At 31.9% G+C, this 21,927-nt stretch overlaps 1 protein-coding gene and 1 non-coding gene across 2 annotated transcripts; both read right to left on the bottom strand.

Annotated features, from left to right (window-relative positions):
- Positions 1 to 698: 698 nt before the first annotated feature.
- Positions 699 to 15,406, bottom strand: LOC124373002 (segment polarity protein dishevelled homolog DVL-1-like). The gene is made up of 4 exons (XM_046831411.1): positions 15,068 to 15,406; positions 3,268 to 3,337; positions 2,070 to 2,182; positions 699 to 738 (listed from the first exon to the last, which is right to left on the bottom strand). The coding sequence occupies exons 1-4, from the start codon at positions 15,226 to 15,228 to the stop codon at positions 699 to 701; spliced, it is 384 nt and encodes a 127-aa protein (XP_046687367.1). The 5' UTR covers positions 15,229 to 15,406.
- Trnaa-ggc lies at positions 4,896 to 4,966 on the bottom strand. The gene has a single exon. It is a non-coding gene; the product is annotated as a tRNA-Ala (tRNA).
- Positions 15,407 to 21,927: the final 6,521 nt, after the last annotated feature.

Genomic DNA, 21,927 nt, shown 5'->3' on the forward strand with positions numbered 1-21,927 from the left:
ATTGGGTGAGAAAATTCTTTTTAAGTTTAATTAGTGATTCATTGGAAGAACATGAAACCCAGGAACATTCAATTTGGTTAATAATTCAAAATTAATAGAATTAAATTTTAACAGAATTATTTTCAAAATTACAATATCTTCTATTAAAAAAAACCCAATATTTCTATTTCATTAAGCCAGCACGACCACCCTGCCCTAAAAATTAAGAATTGTATTTAAAAATTTACCATTATTGTATCCTCCATCTTGTTTCAAAATTCAAACTTGTATGTCAATTAATTTATCATCATTAAAGTTCACATTTATATCATACTGAGTTATTTGTTATTCCTAGCTATAATCATCAGAATACAAATTAAGTTTAACCATTTATTTAAAGTGTATAATAGTAATAGTAGGATATTACACACTTTGGTACACAGTTGTATGCTATAAATTAAATGTGGATATACAAGATTACAATAAGTCATCCTTTGAACATCTGACTACCACCCATAAATGTGTTGAACTTCAATGTTTTGTTAAGGTGAACAAACAACTATAAATTTATAGTCCACAATTTATCTCTGTAAAGTTTGTCTAAAGACAAAGAAAATATTAAAATCATGCATTAAAGTTTTAGTTTTGAATGCTGCTTAGGAAACTTACCTCCAGGCCTAGAGCTAATAATAGATTCAGTCTCAGTGCAAGTCAGATCATCAGTGTTTTGTGCGTACAGTGTGAGTTGAGTTCAAGATCCTGTACAAACATTGTTACTCATATTATTGCTTAGTTTTGTTTTGTTTTTGAACTGAATTATAAGTTCTATAATCAAGAATGTTATGGATCACCACTATTATTTAAAGAGAATTAAAATAAATCACTTTTAGGATTGTTACTTTATTACCCAATATGCTCAGATGTTGTCCTCTCCATGTCAACTGCTACATATATATATGTTCACTAAAGTTATTTATAACTAATCATCATTACATTAGTAAAAATACTTCCAGGTGAGATGCAAACAAGAGAAAACAACAATAAATATATTAACAATTAAAGAGTGCTTAGTATGTAAACAGATTTTTTTTTTGTCAAAATTTGTTTCATTTTTAACTCCAAATAATACTCATATACGATAGATAAACATATTAATGGGTACTAAGCATACTTTCAGATCGCTAGCTCAAAGACAGTTTCAATTTAATTATAATGAAATGTTCAGAAAATGTATAAAAAGATATGAATAGCCAAGGAAAAAAATAATGTGAAATGCAGCATCTATAAAATTGATTCTAATTTATATATTCCAGTCAAACACATATACATATCATATTTATATATAAATATAATATGTTTATATAACATTAATAAGCATACAATAAAACACATCTGCAATACTTTTCTTACAATACATGTTGGGTAGTACACAACATCTGCTTTATTACCTAGTGAAAGTCTTGTGGATTGATAATGTGCAGTTATATGTATTACATTCATATAGCATTTTATATTTGTATAAAATGTTTTAATTACAGATATATCAGTAATTATCTTTGATATCTTAATTGATTTATGGTAAACCGTTTTTCTAGAAGCTAAAGAAACCAAAAGTTACTATTTTACAATTCAATCTTACAACAATAACTATATAACAAGACTATATATAGTTTTCTTTCTTTCTATAAGAAAATTTTAGTTATTTCATAAAATAACCAAATTCTTCATTTTATGTTGGAAAAAACTCATAAAAAAGTATACTTTTGATTAAAAATCACACATCTCAAAGTGGCTTAAAGAAACCTTTACACATCAGCCAAAATAGATCTACCAGCACAGGAAGAATGGATTGTGAAAACCTGAGATAAAGAAAGAAAAAAAGAAGAGGAATTAAAAGATATAAATAGGATACAGGATAGACAGACAAAGTATAGTAAAGATGACTATGTAACAAGCACATGTAATTTTAAAACCTATACCAGATGACAATTAAAGTCTTGAGAGTAAAGTGTTCTTATGCAAGGATTTTGTTCAGCTAATTGCATTAATACATTATCCATAAATATTTAAAAAAAGTGGCAGTGACTTACGGAGGAGGTTCAGCAGCTCGTTCTGGTTGAGGTTTACCATCAGAGTGACCCCCTGCGCTTTCTGTACATTGAGATGTGCCATCTGAAACATTGCTGCCCTCCGCCGAGACTAACTGTAATAAGAAAAATTACATTTTTAACACTCAACATTGCCAAACGAGAGTTCAAAACTTTCTGGAATTACTGTAATTTTTCCTTCATGTAACATTTGACTTTTTATTAATCTTTGCACTTATTCATATAAAACATATGGTAAATGTGTTTATAGATTTTTTTATATAATAAAGAGTTTGATTACCATTTTATATACATTGTATAACAATTTTTACTTTCTGTATCACCTCATGACACTACATGAAGCATTCTTCTACATTGGTTTAATACTAACTAATAAATCAAAACTCAAATTTTAAGTTTTGCCATAACGATCTGCCATAAAAAACTGCAGATCGTTCATAACATAAGGTTGTATTTGTTCGTTCTTTTAAATTCTGTTTGCTTAATAAACCACAATCTTATATACAAATAGGAAGGATACAGTGTAAAAAGTGCTAATGTGATTGGTTTTGATGAAGGTTGCATTAACATTAATGATTTGATGAAGGTTGCATAAACATTAATGATGATCTTAGGAGTAGACCAAAGTCTCCACCTCACGCTACAGGAATTTCACACACACGCACAATATTATTTTTTGCAATATATATTCTGCAATTAAAAATAATGACGTTAATGTTTCAAATTTATTATGAGGTAAAACTAAAGGTTGATTCACTACAACACACCCCGAAACATCAGCCACTCTGCTCTAAAGAACATGCTTCAAACTATAATGAATAAACTCAGCACTTTGTCACAAACAGCCATCAGCTTTCAATAACAATGGCTTTTTCTTCAACTAATCTCTACCTAAATATAGGTAATGATTCTGGAATTTTAAAATTTCACCTCATATGCTCTTTCTTGAAGTGAACTTAAAAGATTTACACCTTATACAACCAATATAGATTCCTTCTTAGAATATTTAATTTTTTTACAATATTCATATTCAAACAAAAATCTCTAAAAAGTCAGACACTAACTTCAAAAGTGTGACATAGAACAATTATACATAACGTGGCAATAAACTAAAATTTTAAAGTCATATAATAAATACACAAATGTATAACATCATAATAATACATAGATGATGCTTAACCCATGAGACAACTCTGCCATTAAAACATGGAAGATGTGCATCATCGTCTATTATCTCTTCTTTCACCACCCTAGAATGATTAAGAGATTAAGTTTCAATTTCTTTGAGTAAATCAACACAATGAATTTTACATCTAATTTTTTCTACAAAGTAAAAGTATACTACAAAGAACAAATGCCCCCTGATCAGTTAATTTTATAAATATAAATACAAGAATAACTAGCAATTAACTGCTGCTTCACATGCAATTTATTACTAAGTAATAGGGCAACCATAGGCATAGCATGTTTTTTTCTGAATGACATGGCACTTTTCTTGTAAGTGACAGCACTTGTGAGATAAATAGTGCTCATTAGAAGATATTCTCATTACAATTTCTGTCCACTATCTCATATTTTCAATTAATAGATTAACTTTTCAGTAACACTTAAACTATCGTAGGCCAGGGAGGGGAATTATTTCCCCTTTCAGAGTCTGTTAGCTTTCTTACTAAAAGCTCTTATGATGTAATATGTAAAAGTTCTATAATTTTGAAATGGAAATAGACATATTTATGGTAGTAATTATTACTTGCGATGACTCGTGGTTTTTTACTTTACGATTCCAAAACGAAATTAATGCATTGTAAATCACCTAAAATCTCCAGTCTAGATAATCTATTTTCAAACCAAATGAAGAACTGTAACAGGGTGTACTGTATTCAACCCTTACGCCAAGTGGAAAGGTGAAGGTCATCACCAGCAGTATGTGCAGGAAATGGCACAAAGCTACAGTGGTTTAGCAATAAGCGAAAAATTCAGTGACGATTCATCGCTAACACTTATTTTAAACTCCTTAGTTTTTATCTCTGTGTATCTGTGTTTCTATCAATGTGTAAACATAACAAATCAAATATTTAATAACCTAGAACAAACAATTACCAACACAGTGCTACCGAGGGGCAGACTGCAGTCCAGCATTGTGAGGTTAGCCGCGCACAAACTTTCGGTACGAGACCACGATTTTGCCGGTACACAAGGTTGGTTCAACCAACAAATTAACCAAATACTTTCATCTAAACTCAACTTTTAACTTTGACCTTTTGGGAAAACAAGCCTAAGAATGCCACGCTACTTCAAAAGAATTTTCAGAAATTCTGTAAAATTAACTTGGGGTATTTTTAAAACTAAAAATCATATCTTCTACCTACTCTTTTCAAATAATATACATAGCAGCTTATAAAATGAGATTCCAGAATGCATTCAATTTACCTAAAAATATGTGGATATATATATATATATATATATATATATATATATATATATATTTATGTTAAATTGTATAAATGGCAATAGCCTTATTTAATTTCAATAAACATTGAATCACGAAAAGTACTTGCTCCGCCGGGAGTCGAACCCGGATCTCTCACTTGCCGGGTGAATGTGCTACCATTACACCACAGAGTGCTTACTTTTTCCGATTCAATTATTTTGTATTTGGCCGTATCTGTCACATATGCGTTTAAATAAGCAAACTAACATATGATCGGAAGACCAAACACATGTCAAACGACTTTTTTATTTACGTTAAATTGTATAAATGGCAATAGCCTTATTTAATTTCAATAAACATTGAATCACGAAAAGTACTTGCTCCGCCGGGAGTCGAACCCGGATCTCTCACTTGCCGGGTGAATGTGCTACCATTACACCACAGAGCACTTACTTTTTCCGATTCAATTATTTTGTATTTGGCCGTAAATATATATATATATTTATAGAAAATTCATTTATATACTATTACACTAAGTACGATGTAGAGATAAAATAAAAATTAGGGATCATCTATCTACCACCGAGCAGCTAACGGCCACACATAGAATTAGCAGACACGCCAAATACAGATATAGAAATTACAAACTTAAATTAAAATAGTATTTGTATATTATGTTATTTTGTTACTATGTTCCTAAATAGATTTTATACACAAAGAACTACATAAACAAGTTTTAGCAATCTGTAATTTGCGTACTGTCGGTCAGCTATCATCCACGAATAGATTTACTTTATTTAGATTAGAGATTCAGCTTCCACACACCACCAGTTGTAATATTGTGAAATCGTAATTCTTTGAAGCGTATTTTAAGCATTTCAGTTGGTACAAGAATCGAGTGAAAAAGAGTCACTGTATTGAAAATGGAATCAATCCATCCCTAGCAGAAATTCTAGGGATATTATAAAAATTAAATTCATAGTTCACACATTTTTTCCCGAAGCCTGAATGCATAATTCACGTTTTTCCAATTCATCATTGTTGGTGGTAGCCCTGGTTACAGTAGGAAAGTATTGTAGTTCCGAACATTCCCAATGCCAGCCAATATATGAAGATGCACCAGAAACTTATCTGCTTCAGAAATTACTGAAGTGCAGTTAATTCGTGATCTGTAGAATAAGTAAACACTAGTACAGAACAGAACCTTCCATAGTTGCCCCCAGAATACGAGCACAATTAATGTTATCCATTACAGGCTCCTAAATATTTTGTTTGCCCTTCAAGATAATACAAGAATAGAATCACTCCATTAAAACAACACCAGTAAATAAATAGAAGAAAGGCTGTGGTTCAAGTCACAACATAGTCATTAGATTATAGCATGGATTATGTATCAACACGACATAAGGTATCTCATATAACCTTGACTATTTGGTTTGAACACTTCAAATACTGTCCGACTGATCATCACGTGTCCAGAGAAATTGTTTACATGAATAGTTGATTGGGGAACTCAAAGGATTTCTACCAGCTGTTGTCCAGCCAATGCCGCTGTGACAACGAAAAACTGCAGGTGGTAGATTCGGCCGGCTGACCGTCTGCAGACTGGCCTAACTATTTGGAGTGGAACTTCACTCTGCAACATGGAAAGGGCATTGATCCTGCAGAAACGAGCCATACGGTTTTCTAGTGAATATACAACCATTGGAAATCTGCCACAACTCTTTCAGAGATCTTCAGATAAAGACAATGAGCAGTCTTTACTTACAAGAGGTTATCAAATATGCTGACCAACATGAACCCCCATACACTATAATGTACATAACTATAATATCAGACATGCTACCTTCCTTTATGACTTCTCAACACAGACTTACCTTGTATGAAAAACGTTACAAGACTAAGAGGACAAGATTTGAAGACTGAGCTGGGCATTTCAGACCGGTCCTTCTACATCCTAGCAATATTCTATAATAACAACTGACACCAAGACACTTTATACTGTTTAACTACTTGACATGATTAACATTGACTTTGCAATTGATTGTTATATTAATACATTACTTTAGAATAAATTTACTCTATTTTATGTATACATGAAATTATAAATAAAGAAATGATGAACATAATAAAAGCACTATTTAAAAATGTTAAACAATCCACTCAACCAGTTTCAACATTGCACTTTATGGCAGAATTGTTCTTTGTAAGGTCTCACACTAACTCACAGTTCCAGTCGTAATACTTATCACCTCAAAACAAACTATGATTTTTCAAAACATTCCCATAACTGGTAAGCCATATCAAACTATTAATAACATATAACATATTGACTGTAGAACACACTCCTCAGATGTATATTTTAATTGATATCACTACATACATGTTTGTACTTTCATATTATGTAGACTACCTTTAGAACAAGTAAATTTTTATCAATTTTTGTTAAATTCACATGGTTGGTTGAATAAACGAAAAATAATTTAACTTCTCATGGTGTTAGGATTTGTTGTTTCATTTTTTTTATAATTTTAGAATAAAGTTTTGTTTTTTAAACCTGCTTTTTTGATGCATTATAAAAATATTATACAGTATATTTTGTAAAAATTAATTACAAAATCATTTGTAGTGTTAATTAAGAGTAAAATTATATGTGTAACATGAAAATTTGGAGCATTAGTTGTGATCAGGGTTTAAGCTGCACAAGCATTCGTCACATTTTTAGAAACGAGCCGAGATAATGCGGCTGTATTGGGAAAGGCTTTTGCAAAATTGCGATGAAAGGGAGGAGAACAACTAACTGCAGAAAGTACATTGCATTTTGTTTAAAGCATTAAAAAAAAATTTCAATGATACCATGAGATCATATATGGATTGTAAAAATGATAATTACCTTTCATAAATCATTTCCAACAACTTGTTATGTACCATAAAAGGTTTCCAACAACTACCATATAAGCCAACACAGAGGTCATGATGATTGATGATTTCTCAAAATAATTATAACTGATCTGAAGGATATACGAGGATACCTCAATGTGCAAATGACAGTTTAAAAGATGTCCTTTTGGGCATACAGTATTTATTCATTGGCTATTTATGTTGTTAAAACTTCTAGGAGTCCCCAAATCACTTACCATTACTTTACTGTTTATTTAATAAATGAAGTATATTACATTAAAACATTCTGAATTTAGGACAAAGTATATTTTCACCGCATAATAGTTCTTGAAAATAATATTAATTGAAATGTAGGATGCTTATGCATCATATCAACCACAATTTGTTTGTGTTATGTTTTCAATAGAAAAATTTAATGAAATATACATTGAACAATAATGTACATGTTTAATGACACAATTTACAAATTAAAACCACTTAATTGATTCCTAGAAAGCAACTAAGTCACTAGCAGTGTGGATTGTATGTAAATACAAAATAAATAGAAAGTGTTTATGGTTTGGTTAGTATTGTTCACTTATGAAATGAGTGAGTTATACTTATGTTTATTTACATGTATTTAATACCCTAAAGTCGATAAAAAACCTGATCAAACAACTCAGGCTTATACTATGGTTGTACATTTAATTGATTACAGCTTGTTATGACTTTGGCCTACACCAAAGTAAAATTTGGTTGGTTACAATGCCATCGTAGGTAGTATCTGCTCCTATTTTAGCAAGATTTTGCCTAAAAGTAACAGCATTATGTATTTCTTAGTAGATTGTAAATAACTGGTTACAAACAAACTAGAAATTGAAATAGATTAATTGAACCACGTATGATTAAACATTGTCAGTTTGTTAGTTTTAATTCATTAAGATTTATTCAAGCAATCTCTTAAAATCTTTGCCTAAAAATAGCAGTTGAAGTGGAATCTTGGGAATATCCAGATCAACAGAATCAACATAAGACTGCTTATTATGTGGCCATTAAAAATATTAGTATCTGATTGAAGCCCAGGTTGATTAAATGTAAGGTTTAATTTCAATATTTTCATTAGCAGTTAAAAATTCATATGTCAAATAATAATAGCACAGGCAAAAATCTATCAGAGACTAAGACCATGGCTGTTCTTTTTCTATCTTGGGCTTTCTTCATGCAATACAGTAGCATGTTGAAAATGACATAACTCTCAACTAAACCTTAAATCTGCCTTTCATGTCTATTTAAACTTTTGGTAAATATTTACTTTAGCCACTTCAAATCATTTTTTGTAATTTCGAAAGGAATATGATTAAAAATTAAATTAAAAAAAAACAAAAGAAAACAATTAAGTTTTTGAAAATTAGAAAAGATTTTAAAAAGCCTTGTAAAAGAAACATTGTAGTAGTTGAATAGGTTGACAGTTACAGCCATTCTTTTGTAACGGATGGGACAGTTTTACTGTGTTTTTTACCCTAAAGAAAGCTGAATGAGTTAAATAATGGGTATTAAAGTGAAATTTTACAACATAATTGGTTGCTTAAAGAGTTGATGTAAATTAATATGGAAGTGGTTAAAAAATACAATTATTATTTTAAGAGTTAAAAGAGTTCAAAAATGTGAAACGGATGGGACACAACTAGTAAGTGTAGCAAGTGATGATTCCCTTTATGGGAGTAATTCAGTTCTGTCCATATCTTTAACACAACAGGAAAAATACTACCTATTATCAGATTGCATAGTTTTCAGTTTTATACTTATCTTTATCATTATAATAAACGTTATCTAGCAATAAATCATGTTTCTAATGTAACGCATGGGACACTGATTTGTAACGGATGGGACGAGTAACCAAATGTTGGTGATTTAGATCATTAACAATGGAATTTTCAATACCATAATGTGTTTTTAATGGTGAAAAACTATTTATTAAGTTAATTGAGATTAAAAAAAACAAGGTGTTTTTTTATAAAATAGCAATTTTTTAATTAAACGCTGTTTTTTGCAACTAAGCTTTTGTTTTATCTACTGCTTAAACTATTTACATTTTTCATAGAGTTCTTGGATCTGATTGACAGTATTTTCCAACATTCCAAAATGTCTATTGGAGACAGGGTGTAGAGGCACATCAATTTTGCATAAAATGTCATTTTGTTGTAATGCCTCCTTGTAGACAGGGCTAATGCCTATGAACGAAAAACATCCCTCGAGATAGTATTGATCAGTAAAGTATAGAATTCTAAAAGAACTAATACTATTTCACTTTCCGCTTAGTGCAGCGTCTGAAATCTGACTTTGTAACAGGATTGAATCCTGAATCTGGGGTCCATGTCCTTATAGAGATCCAAAAAAATGAAAAAGATATTCAAAACAACATTTTGCATAGTTTCAACATTAGACACTCCTAAATTATACAGTGCACCTGATGAAAAGAATGAAAATAGCTCTTCATCTACATTACACTAGATGGCTGCTGGTTTAAACCAGACAAACCTCTTTTGTAGTCTAGGTGTCTCCTGATGTCAAACAGTGTAAAAAGTCCATTTTAAATTACTCAGCCACCGATTTTTCTTCAATTTCTTCGGACAGATGTGGATTCCACATTATAAAGTCAGATTTCAGATGCTGTACTAAGTGGAAAGTAAAATGAAGCTAAACTTAATAATATTCTACTTTAAAAAACACCAACTTGTATATTCAATATGCAGAAAAAACATCACTCTCTAGTTACTTGTACTCAATGTACACAATGGTGATGTACTTGTGTTATTTACGTCACAGGATGTCACACATTTATCCTACAAAATAGGTCTAGTACAAAATAACTAAAAGTTACAGTTTTGTTTGTTACATTTTTTTAAACCATGGCCTAGCCTAAACATTGTTTATTCATCATTAAATTATTACTTTTTTAGATATAAAGACAGATGGACTTATACTTTATTTTTTAAGTTGATTCAGTTAGACATTTTGGTTTATATATATATATATATATATAAAATTGATATCTCAAATTGATTCAATTGTGGTGGTGACTACTTATTATACTGCAGCTAAAAATGGGGAGACTAAATAAGCGGCCTCGGTTATTTGTATTGAACAATTCAATATATTATTCAACTTCGATATGTAAAAATCGTACACAAAAAAAGAGTTTTAATAAATTACTGTAACAAGAAGAATCTCGTACATTACAATTTAAAAACAGAAATTTAACACTAACATTACAAAACAAGAAAAACAACTATGGCCAAGACTTAATATCAAAGAAACCTTCCAATATTTATAACTTGCCCAGCTTGATATCAATGAGTAACCGCTTTTGTGAAATGAAGGAATTCATTCTCCCCATGGGTTACCAGGTATGAAACCCACATCGAGAAACCACTTAAACAAAATCTCATCACTTGTGAGAAATATCTCACATATTTTCCTCATATCCATCGCCTATTCCAAAGTCTCAAAATACTAGTTAAGTCTTGTTGTTTATTGTATATATTTAAATTATTATAACTAATGAATCATGTGCTAAAGTTAAATAATATTTGGTACTTTGGGATTATACCGACCACACCAGTATGAAGAACACAAAAATATAAATTTATAGAAATAGACATGATAGAACGAAAAAAACAACTCTTTAATTGCAAAATTACAAACTTACAAGCATTTCCAGGTATTGTGATCGGTATTTTTGTCGCTGTTATCTTATCTTTCTCGAGAATCCCGATTACGGCAGGCCGCGCGGCATCACATGATTTGCACTGTACATAAAATTGCCTTTCCATTACAATTCAAATTATATTTCTGATCAGCCCCTCTAGAATTTGATATTTTACTGATAGGTACTATCTCGAGGGATGTTTTTCTTTCCTTGACATCAGCGCGGGCTTCCGCAGCACCTTCGCCGGAGGCACTCGCATTTTGGGTGGCGGAATGTGATCAAGAATAAAAAACAAGTTTTGAGTGTTTTTTCAATAAAGAGTTTAGTTTTAGTTTGGTAATGTTTGTTTTTTGTTGAACTTTTTGTGTTTGGAAAAATGTAGAGGTTAAAACACGGAAGTACAACAAAGCGACGAACCAGCTGAACGGGCGGCGAGACTCTGCAATCACACGTTATCTACTAGACCGCTTCGACTTTGACCTCTGTCTGAGGATGGGGAGGGGTTTGCGATAAGACAATTCCTGTTTTATATTGACGAAATATTGTTCTACGCTAATCTAGTAATTCAGTAGAAGCAAAATGTCAAATAACGATTCATGTCTGGGTGTGATCGGTATAATCCCAAAGTACCTAAATTTTAATATTGAATTATTCCTTCAGATAAAAACATCGAACCATTCGATAAAAACAATCGAATAACGAGTGTAGGCCACTTATTAAAATCTATCCCTAAAAATATCTTAACTGTACTGTAATTTGAAATAACTATAATGTAGGCTAATTTGGTTCTTGTTTTTAGAAGTTTAGATAATCATGAAAATCTATGATTCAGTTATGATTGTGGCTGCTTATTGTACTGCAGCCCCTGTTTTCAAGTGTTTAACCCTTTAAGTGCTGCAGCGTTTTGCTATATGGTATGCATTAAATGCTGAGTGAAAATGCCTGATTTCTGCAAGGGTCTGGTTAAAAATTCATAACAAATTTATTTATTGGTATAATGACTTGGGTTTTTGTTTTTTTTTTTTTTTTTTTTTTAGATAAATATATTCTCTTTATACATATAATACATTGATCACTTATTTAACGTTTTTATACAAATAAAAAAAAATCATTGACGAAAACTTTATGAGCAAAACATTTAGTTTTTTATTTTGACACAACTTAGTATTATTGAAATATTTTATTTTTTCACTTTTAGTTATTCTATCTCATACTCCATTTAATTATTTACAAAAAGACATATACACATTTTTTTATACTTATAAATAAAGTTTGGAAAATAAATATGAAAATATGAACCACTACAAAACTAGAAATTTTCTAACCTAACCTAACACTCTGTGTCTTGTGTACTGATAATGCTTAAATCTAATGCCTGCAATACTAGGTCTTCATTGTCAGCAATGTTTTTACGACCACTCATTGTTTATAAATATCACTGAACAAACACAAAAAACTATACAAACGTATTTAGTAAAGTACTCGATGCTTACGATCGCCGTAACTCGCTCCCAAGTCATTGTTCTACTTACACACAGACTAGAACAATATACACAAACGAAATAATTTGAAGATACCAACAGTACAAACCCATCTACTCTTAAAAACTTTCAATATCATTTGTGAAATAAACAGCAGCGCAAACAAAATACGCAACAGCTCGTCCGCGTAGCGGTCGATTTTAATGACGCGATCACTTTAACAACCGCCATAAAATTCAGAATCTAACCAGAATGCAACAAAACCTACATCAAAAGTTACGTCGAAGCCTTTGGAATGCGTATTTATAGTCATTGACCCAAATTTAGATAAATACTAGGTATTTAATTACATTAGAGTGACCATGGAAAATGGACTTTTTTCATGGGTTGGGCATTTATAGCCAAGTATTATTATTACAGGTGCATATGAACTGGGGGGAAAGTATATTATTGTATTATATTGATGCCTTTCGGATATTATTGCGTTAAGGAGCAGGGGCATCACGTGATCTGAGATTCGACTTTTGCAAGCTCGAGTTAATTTTTTTCTAAAAGAGCAAGCACAGCGGGCAGGCATCGTTGACAGGAATAACATATTTCAGTAACTTATCACTTACCTTAATGGATAGTGTTGCCAGAGGTACGATAATTATCATAGGTATGATAATTTCATTGATTTTATGCGCCAGTAAGATACACGATGGGTAGTTATTATCGTACCATGAAAGATTTTTTGATAAATAACAAACCAAAAGTTAATTATAACATAATTTATTATACGAACATAACATACTTTTTCATTAAATGTGTTTGGTACGATTATTTTATATGAAAGTACGATGATTTCTCGTTGTTGGTATGATAATCGGTTTTTTAAAATCTGGCTATACTGAGTTTGAGCAGACGCGGAGTTATACGGAAACTGTCAAAAACAGATTTTTCAGAGGATTTAAAAAAATCGTATTACGTTATAAATTAATCAGAGAGGAAACTAATATACACAATAATTGTGTATATTTGTTATAATTATTATAACACTAGAAGAGCCAACAGCACAGTACTTCCGATCCATCACCTCACACTCTATGAAAAAACAACCGACATAAGTTATCTGGGACCAAAATTCCTCAAAATTCTGCCGGAAGAAGTGAAAAACACCCACTGCGATAAGAAGTTGAGAAGAAACACCATAGCATGGTTACAACAGCGTCCTTTCTACATAGTGGACGAATTTGAAAACTGGAGAGACTTTTGAATATTTGTAGTGGTTTTGGTGACACATTTACTGTTCTCAATGAATGATGTAAATAAAGAATTATTGTCTATTGTCTATAGGTGTTTTTATATTACAGGAGTTCAACTATTTAATATAGGATATCAACTGTTTTTGTACTTAATAAGTAGTAATTTAATAATAAATAAAAACTAAACATGCTATGTGTATTTATAAAATGTAGGCTACCTCACAAAACATTTAAATAGTAACATTTTGCCACTTTGTTACTATTTTGAAGGATACACATGTTTGACAGCTTTTGACACAAGTAACACAAGCACATTGTCATTGTACTTGCTGTCATTACTCAAATACCATAACATGATTTTACTTTGAATTAATTTAGAAAATATGTGTGTATTCAATATATTAAAGGGCTGGAAATAGACCTAATCAATTGTAAATTACTTTAATTAGAATGTTCTTCTCTATTTAGAATAGATATTTAGATGTTCTAGAGTAGAATAGTTTAGGTATTACTAATTGATCATTTGTTACGCTAATTCAATTGAGGTAATGACCATTTACTATACTGTAGCCTAGCCTATTTGCTCTCAGTATTAACACCACCAACTATCAAGGTTGCCTACAGTAAATCACCTGACAAAGACAAATGTTTGGAAATAATTTTTAAATTATTGACATCTTAATAATCTCCATTAACATTGAGCTATTTTGTTCTCTTTCTGTCCCCAACATAGAGGCGTACCGATGGCACTTTTTGGATTCGGTTTCAGCAAGACCCTTTGTACACAGATGTCTTATAATACTCTAGGTTTAAGATAGATAGGCTATCATGACAATTTCACAAGCTTAACTAAGAAAAGTGTTGTTACTATGTTTCAAACATAAGGCTAGGCTATAGCTAGACATAAATGAAGCTTGTTCAAACTTTGCAAGGCCTAGGTCTAAAAGAAAGTAAAGTAGTATAATTACTCACAACTAAATTATTCTGGGAAAACAATTTATCATTGACATTCTAATCTTATTTCAATGAGAAATTCCTTAAGCTTATCCATACTGACATATAATGAATTCACTTCATTACCATCTATGCAGTTTATATTAAATTGCATTCTTATTGCAGCTTATCACTAGTCATGGGCCGCTATGATATAAAAAGAATAGAATATTATAAGTGCCATTTAACATTAGACAAAAATGTTAATACTGAAGAAAATAACTTGTAGATTGGGTACCTACCCAAAATCAACGTCCATTGACTTGAAGAAGTACTTGTAGTTGGGCCTGTTAAGAACATTTTTAAAGTCTGCTAAAGTGACTCTTTCCGGTGCAATAGACAATTTTACTAGATATGGGGTTTCCTCGTCATCTATATGGTATATCACTTTAGTTTCTTCCATGTTATTTTCACAACAAAACTACATTTAATCGGAATACAATAGATGACACTTCGCTCACCACGGACTACATACAAATCAACCACATCCCATAATGCTCCATTTCTACAATCTACACAGATCTACTAAGGAACTCAATTAAATGTCTAACTTGCATTAGGTTAGAAGTCTATTTTCAAATAACAGCAATACGAAATAATTTTAAGTTAAAATATTACAGAAATAAAATAAAACATTAATTGATTTTCCTACAATTAATTTTATGTATGCGTAATTTTCTGACACAACTCTCAACTTCAGCCAATATACTCATATTTTTTTTGTAAAATTATGTGATTTTTTTCCGTGCGTTAACACATGCGCAGAGTGGTACAGTTTGTAAAAAGTGTACTACACCTTGTTTTATTTGTAAATATTATATTCGGATTCAGTTGATTTTGATGTTGCATTTACGAAACCTGGGGAAATCCCTAATTGTGGCCCTTCTTCAATTCTCTATTATGTGCTTCCTATAAGATATAGTTTTATTTATAATTAAATTATTATAAATCTATATTATTGTAAACGATGCTGATTTTGTTCTGTTTGCTCATTTGAACAGGTTCTGTATTCAAATTATCATGGGACCATTAAAGAATTTGGATAAAGTAACATTACACTTCTTAAGAGAATTACGAAACGTATTCTGTACTACAAGACTCCAACAACAATGTTACACAAATTAATAAAAAAGAACAGGTTTAGGCTTTACTATGTTGGGTAAGAATGCAATATTCTCAATAAAAATGCCAAGTACAAAAGAAAAAAACCAGACCTATTGGCTCATCGATCACAAGATTCAGGTAGATTTCTGTTTCAGTTCATAAGACATATTGGTGGTGTATTGAAAGTGATGGGTAATAAGCACATAGATCCTGAAAACCTTTAGAATGTAAATTACAGTAACTCTAAAAACTATAACCTCCAAGTTTCCAGGCCCTGATCTGTCAGCCTCTAGGAGTTCCCGACCTAAAGTAGTCACAGGCGTTTGGAAACAATCTGACCTATGAAAGCACCAGGAATCTTGAAACTCTCACTTTGGAAGCTTTAGGCTACTGATAACTCTCAAAAAACTGTAGAAGACTCTTGCCAATGGTATGTCCTGGCATATTCAATTACCCCGGCTCCTGAAAATACTCGCATCTAGGTGCTTTGAGACAATTCCACTCTCCGGCCTCTGGAAAGTTGTTAGACTCTACAACCTCGGGCAGGTCCGTCCTTTGGCACCGCTGGCAAGTTCGGGCTAAAACAACTCCCGGTCTCTACCAACTTTTGGTGTTAGAATCTGTGAGATCTCGGCATATGGCTGGACCCATATTCTGGCAACTAACGACCCTTTAGAATTCCCGGAATCAAGCAGCTTTCATCCTCTTGCAGCAACACTAGCAGCTCCGGGTCACTGGCAGCATCCGTCTTCTTGCAATTTCCTTTGACTTAGTTTTATTTAAACTCCCGTGCTCTTGGTGCTCCCAGCGTTATGGCAGTTACATGCCTCGAGCTATTCCAGACTTTTGAAAACTATCGGTCTCTGGCAGGTTACGGTTCCCGTATTTTCGGGATATAGTAGATCCTGATCTTAATAGCGATGGCTATAAAAGTTATTAGATAATGGTTGTATTTCTATATCCAATCAATGCATCCATATGCTATGTAGGCTACTTGTGCTCTTATTGCTCAAAATTCCCCAAAAAATAAAACGCATTGATACCATATAACAACTTTAGTTGAAATCCATCCGAATTCAAAGCGACTATTTGTAGTAGTTATGTAAAAAGAAACTCCAAAACAGCTAGATATTTTCTGTTAGCATTTGTTCCATAAAACGTTGATGTGTTCATGTCTGTTTTAATTCCAATCCATCCAACCCTAAGTTTAGAGAAATTGCGCATAAAATGATTTTGGTCACAGGGCTCCGTCCACTTGTCACAAAGGGTGCGGTGGTAAAGCCATCCTTTGTTAACATTTACTATATAGAACGTTCTTTTTAACTTAGGTTTAAATACATCCAATTTCAATAGGCATGTAGTATTTACATAAAAATGGCATTGCTGATGTATCCGACTCCTTGTCTCTAAAGTGGCGTATGAATATTCCTTGGTTTATAACTTGCTTTAGAGAAAATTTATGTAAATTTTGGGTCAAATTTATCTAACTATAAAAATGTCATAATAGTTCAATAAATTATGATATTCTGAGAGATCAGCTACACTTTAAAATAAAAGTGCATCGAAATCCCAACCTGGGGGAATATGTTTTATTTACATATCTGTGGTGTAGTGGTAGCGCACTCACCCGGCAAGAGAGAGATCTGGGTTTGAGTCCCGGTGGAGCAAGTACTTTTTTGATTCAGTGTTTATTTAAATTAAATTAGGCTACTACCATTTAATGAATGTAAATACAAGTCGTTTGACAGGTATTTGGTCTTCCTATTATATGTTACTTTAGTTATTAAACACATATGTGAAAGAAATAAGCCAAATACAGAATCGTGTCCCGGTGGAGCAAGTACGTTTCGTAATCCAATATTTATTGAATTAAATTAGGCTATAGCCATGTATACAATTTGAATTTGTGTGTGTGTGTGTGTGTGTGTGTGTGTGTGTGTGTGTGTGTGTGTGTGTGTGTGTGTGTGTGTGTGTGTGCGCGCGCGCGCGTGTGTGTAGAATATATATTTCTTGTGTGTGTATGTCACTGAACTCCTCTTAAACGGCTTGACTGATTTTAACGTGGTTTCGAGAATGGTTTAGATTTAGACATTTAAGCAGTTACAAATTAAATTTAGGAAATAAAGGATACAGTTTTTCAAACCGCCTGCCCATTAATAAATTGTAATTACGAGACAATTACGGTATACGATGTAGCCAAACATTATTTAAAGGCGCTAAGTTGTGATGTATACTTGTCTTTAAAATAAATTTTTAAAGTGAGTGTTAGACCACTTTATAATACAGTACATGTACGTGTAGCATGAGCCTTTTTTATAATTTTGCTGTAGGACACCTCAGCCTAACAAAAATTTAAAATCGTCGTAATTCAATTTATAAATATGAGTAGTAAAGACCATAATTAAGTATGATGTTCATTGTTTATTAATCGTTACTTGTGTTTGTAAAATTAACGTGATCTTTGCATTACCTTACATATTAGTACTGCCACAACAGGTGATTTTATTATTATTACAGTAACTCAAAACTTAATAATCAATCTTACAAAATGCCCCAAAACACAAGATGTCCTGTGCACTATCATAAACTGTCCTTCTTTAAAGGATATGTAAGTGTTACACTGTTGGTGTCAAAAGTGTCATCCGTTTTTTCCTAGTAGAAATGACCAAGGCTAATCTTCTATAACTTATAAATATGCCCGAAATACGAACTTACTCTACATGCTAAAAGTTATATTAATAGCTATTACATCTGCCCATCTGTGTAGTAGCACAGCGGAAATACTGCTGCTCCTGTGTAGTCTAAGTGGTTTTAAGAACTTAACGGCTCACTCCACTCTGTCTTTTATGAATATTCTCCCACTGATTTGATCCAAGGTTCTTCCCTGCCTAACCTTACAATGAATAGGGGCTGTCTATGCCCCATAAATCTTGACAGAATCCCCTCCATATTTTATTTTTGAATTTTTAAATTCCTTATATTGTAGTCTGTAAGAGGTCTTTTTAGTTCTATTTTTTTCTTAATTTTATTAAAAAAAACTCCTAGTCTGGGTATTTAGGTTTATTAACCTCCTAGTATATGAAGACACGTTATTCTTGAACTTTTTACCTTGATAGGAAAATTCTCCTTAAACGCTCCTTTATATCCACCAGTTTCTAAGTATACAGTCCAGGTTCTTCTTCATTACTTGCTGCCTTATGTTACTTCTCGTTCATTTGTTCAGGATATTAAATACTCATTTGACCTATGTCCGGCGGAATGACAGGAAGGTATTTGTTATGATGAATTTGTTATCTCAGTTTGCAAAGCCACTTATTAAAAAGGTTATATTTAAAAATTAACATTGTTGATATTATTATAAAGATGGATTATATTCCTCTCATAGCTTTATTAAAATCGTATCTAAACACAAATTCAAACAGTTTCTCACTTATTACATTGGTGGCACTAAAGGGCCCACACAGTATGGTTTTATAATAAGATACTTTCAAGGTCTGACCATCATACAAATTACACTGTAACAGTAATGATATTCCGCAAAATACAGGAAGATTTGCAACAACATTCTATTTAAATTTTAGATTCTTCCCTAATCTAGAGGAAACAACTATTTATTTATATTTTCAAGAAATCGCTTGTTTCAATTAGCGTGCGTTGTTTGTTTGGAGTTTTATTGTGATATATAAGTAATTGATTGTTTCAATTGCAGGGTCAAAATTGTTTTGTTCTTATAACCTGTCATTGTAGAGTATGTAAATAAAACTAACTAAAGAAAATTATGATATACTGTATTACACAAAAACATAACTATACAATATTTTGTTACAATAGAATAAAAGATTAACCTAGAAAAAACATTTTGCACTTGTATGAATAATAATAACAAAACTTGTTGTTACTTGTTGTTTACTTGTTGTTCACTCTATTAACTCAACAGTAAAAATTATTCCTCACCTGTATTTTTATCTCGGTACTAACAAAAACGGTACATGTGTATCTTTATTTTTTAATTTGTTATAAAATTTGGTATTCTCTTTTGGTATATATTTAGTTTTTTGTGACATTTGGAAAATGTATGAAATTGCCGTAGTTTTAAGCGTAGGAGTGTCCAAGGGAGGGTTTGGGGTTGCAACTCCCTTCTATTAATACAAATACTTAAGCAATTATTAAACTTGTTTTAAACTGAAAACGTGCCTGTAGTAGAACTACTCACCACAGTTAGTTGTGTTATTTTTATTAAATTTGATTTAATATTGCAACAATAACAGCGGACGACAGTACATGACAAGGCTCGCGTCTGAATTTTTCTCTAAAACTTGAGTTTATTTGCAATCAGTAGGGGTTGGGGTTGGACGTTGACACCCACTATTGCCGACACATTTCTCGCGCTTCCTGTGAGAGAGGCAGCAAATAAAGACCGGTCATCTCATTGAACGGATAGCTTTTTATTAGTTCACTTGATCGTTAACGTTATTGACGCTAGTCGTGTATTAATGACTTTTATTGATCATTAGTATGTTGGTAGTAGTACATTGGTGATTGTATTTTAAAAGCTGCCATTTCCACTCGCAATTACTTTTAACGCTTATCGATCTTGTTTTGTACCCAAATTGTATGTGCGTGCGCTTGTCTAAGACATACAAAAACAACTTAAATGTTTAGTAAAACATCTTTTTAATGAACCTATTTATAAAAATAAATAACTAACTTTTATCTCATTTGCATCGAATTTCTGATGTATCGGAAGACTCTCAATAATTTGTTTACACTGGTTTTGTAAACTGATTTTTAACAAAATGTCCGATAAAATATATAAGTACACAATCCTAATAAGGGAATATGATTTTTAACAATTTATATTTAAGTAAAGGTTCATATGTTATATCAACTTCGTCGTCAGCCTTGCTTTGGAACAACTTATACAATGCGTTTGCACGAGTAATTTGAATGTTGTATTCTGCCTCGTAACTTTTGTCAGTTTTTGAAAGTCCCTCAAGTTGTAGGCACTTTGAAAATATGTTCGTAGCCGGTGTCACAAATCGAATGTTCTGTTCTATTCGGTAAAAAAATACTCCTAAAAATCCATAGTTCTTCTTCCTCAAACAGGCCATAATCTTTCTATAGCTTTATTATTATTATGCTAAATAACGCGTTTCCTTTAAATTACGATAGTAATACAACTCAATTAGAGCTAGATTTTCAATGAACTGTCTCACTGCAACTGTGCTGTTTTCCATTTTACGTGATCTATGATCACTTCCACGTTTTTCAGTGGAGGGATCCCCGCTCATAAAATGATGATTACCAACACGCCGAACGCGCTTTGAGTTCACCTCGAGGATAGAGCAAAATGTTTTTTTTTTGTGTGCATATTTTAGCTTTTTACCCAATGGAATGTAATACTTATTTCAAATCTGATTTTCTTCTCGTTTTCTTTCTCCCAGAGATCTGTTATGTTTAGGATGCTCACTGAAAGTGAAGTTATCTAGGTAGGCCTTGTCTTTAACAGCACAAACACTCTGGTGGAATTTACGTATGTGCTGCATTCCCACGGTATTACATCTAACTGTATCACCTTTGTTGTTACAATTACGCTTTTTGGGTAATGATTTAGGCGAGTATAACTTAGACTTTTTACATTTTTAGCCTATTTTTCTAGATTTCAGATTATTTTCCTCCCTTTCCCAATACGTGATGGTTTTATCTTACCACAATTCGAATTATTTCAATATTTTTGAATTATTTTGACCCCAATTTGAAGACTGACCCCGCTATTCGAAGTGGTTTGTATTGGCGATGAATGAAAGAGGCGTGATTGTAAAGATTGTATGTATGAATGTGTATTGTAGTATAAATGACAAAATTTTTTGATATCCTTATTAATTGACGTTTGCCATACGATGTTATTTTTGTCACAGCAATAAAAACAGATTTGGTTTTTATTTGATTTGACACTTTTGTTTTCACTTTGACAACTTCCATTTTCACTTTCACACTA

Source organism: Homalodisca vitripennis, unplaced genomic scaffold, assembly GCF_021130785.1.
Source record: "Homalodisca vitripennis isolate AUS2020 unplaced genomic scaffold, UT_GWSS_2.1 ScUCBcl_4623;HRSCAF=10906, whole genome shotgun sequence".
In the NCBI taxonomy this organism is placed as follows: Eukaryota; Metazoa; Arthropoda; class Insecta; order Hemiptera; family Cicadellidae; genus Homalodisca; species Homalodisca vitripennis.

What these genes read in the sequence shown, in the direction of transcription:
- LOC124373002 (XM_046831411.1), bottom strand. Translation starts at nt 15,228, where the DNA reads ATGGAAGAAACTAAAGTGATATACCATATAGATGACGAGGAAACCCCA. An exon ending in TCAATGGACGTTGATTTTGG is followed by an intron (nt 3,338 to 15,067) that starts GTAGGTACCCAA and finishes TAATCATTCTAG; the next exon opens with GGTGGTGAAAGAAGAGATAA. An exon ending in ATGGCAGAGTTGTCTCATGG is followed by an intron (nt 2,183 to 3,267) that starts GTTAAGCATCAT and finishes TTCTTATTACAG; the next exon opens with TTAGTCTCGGCGGAGGGCAG.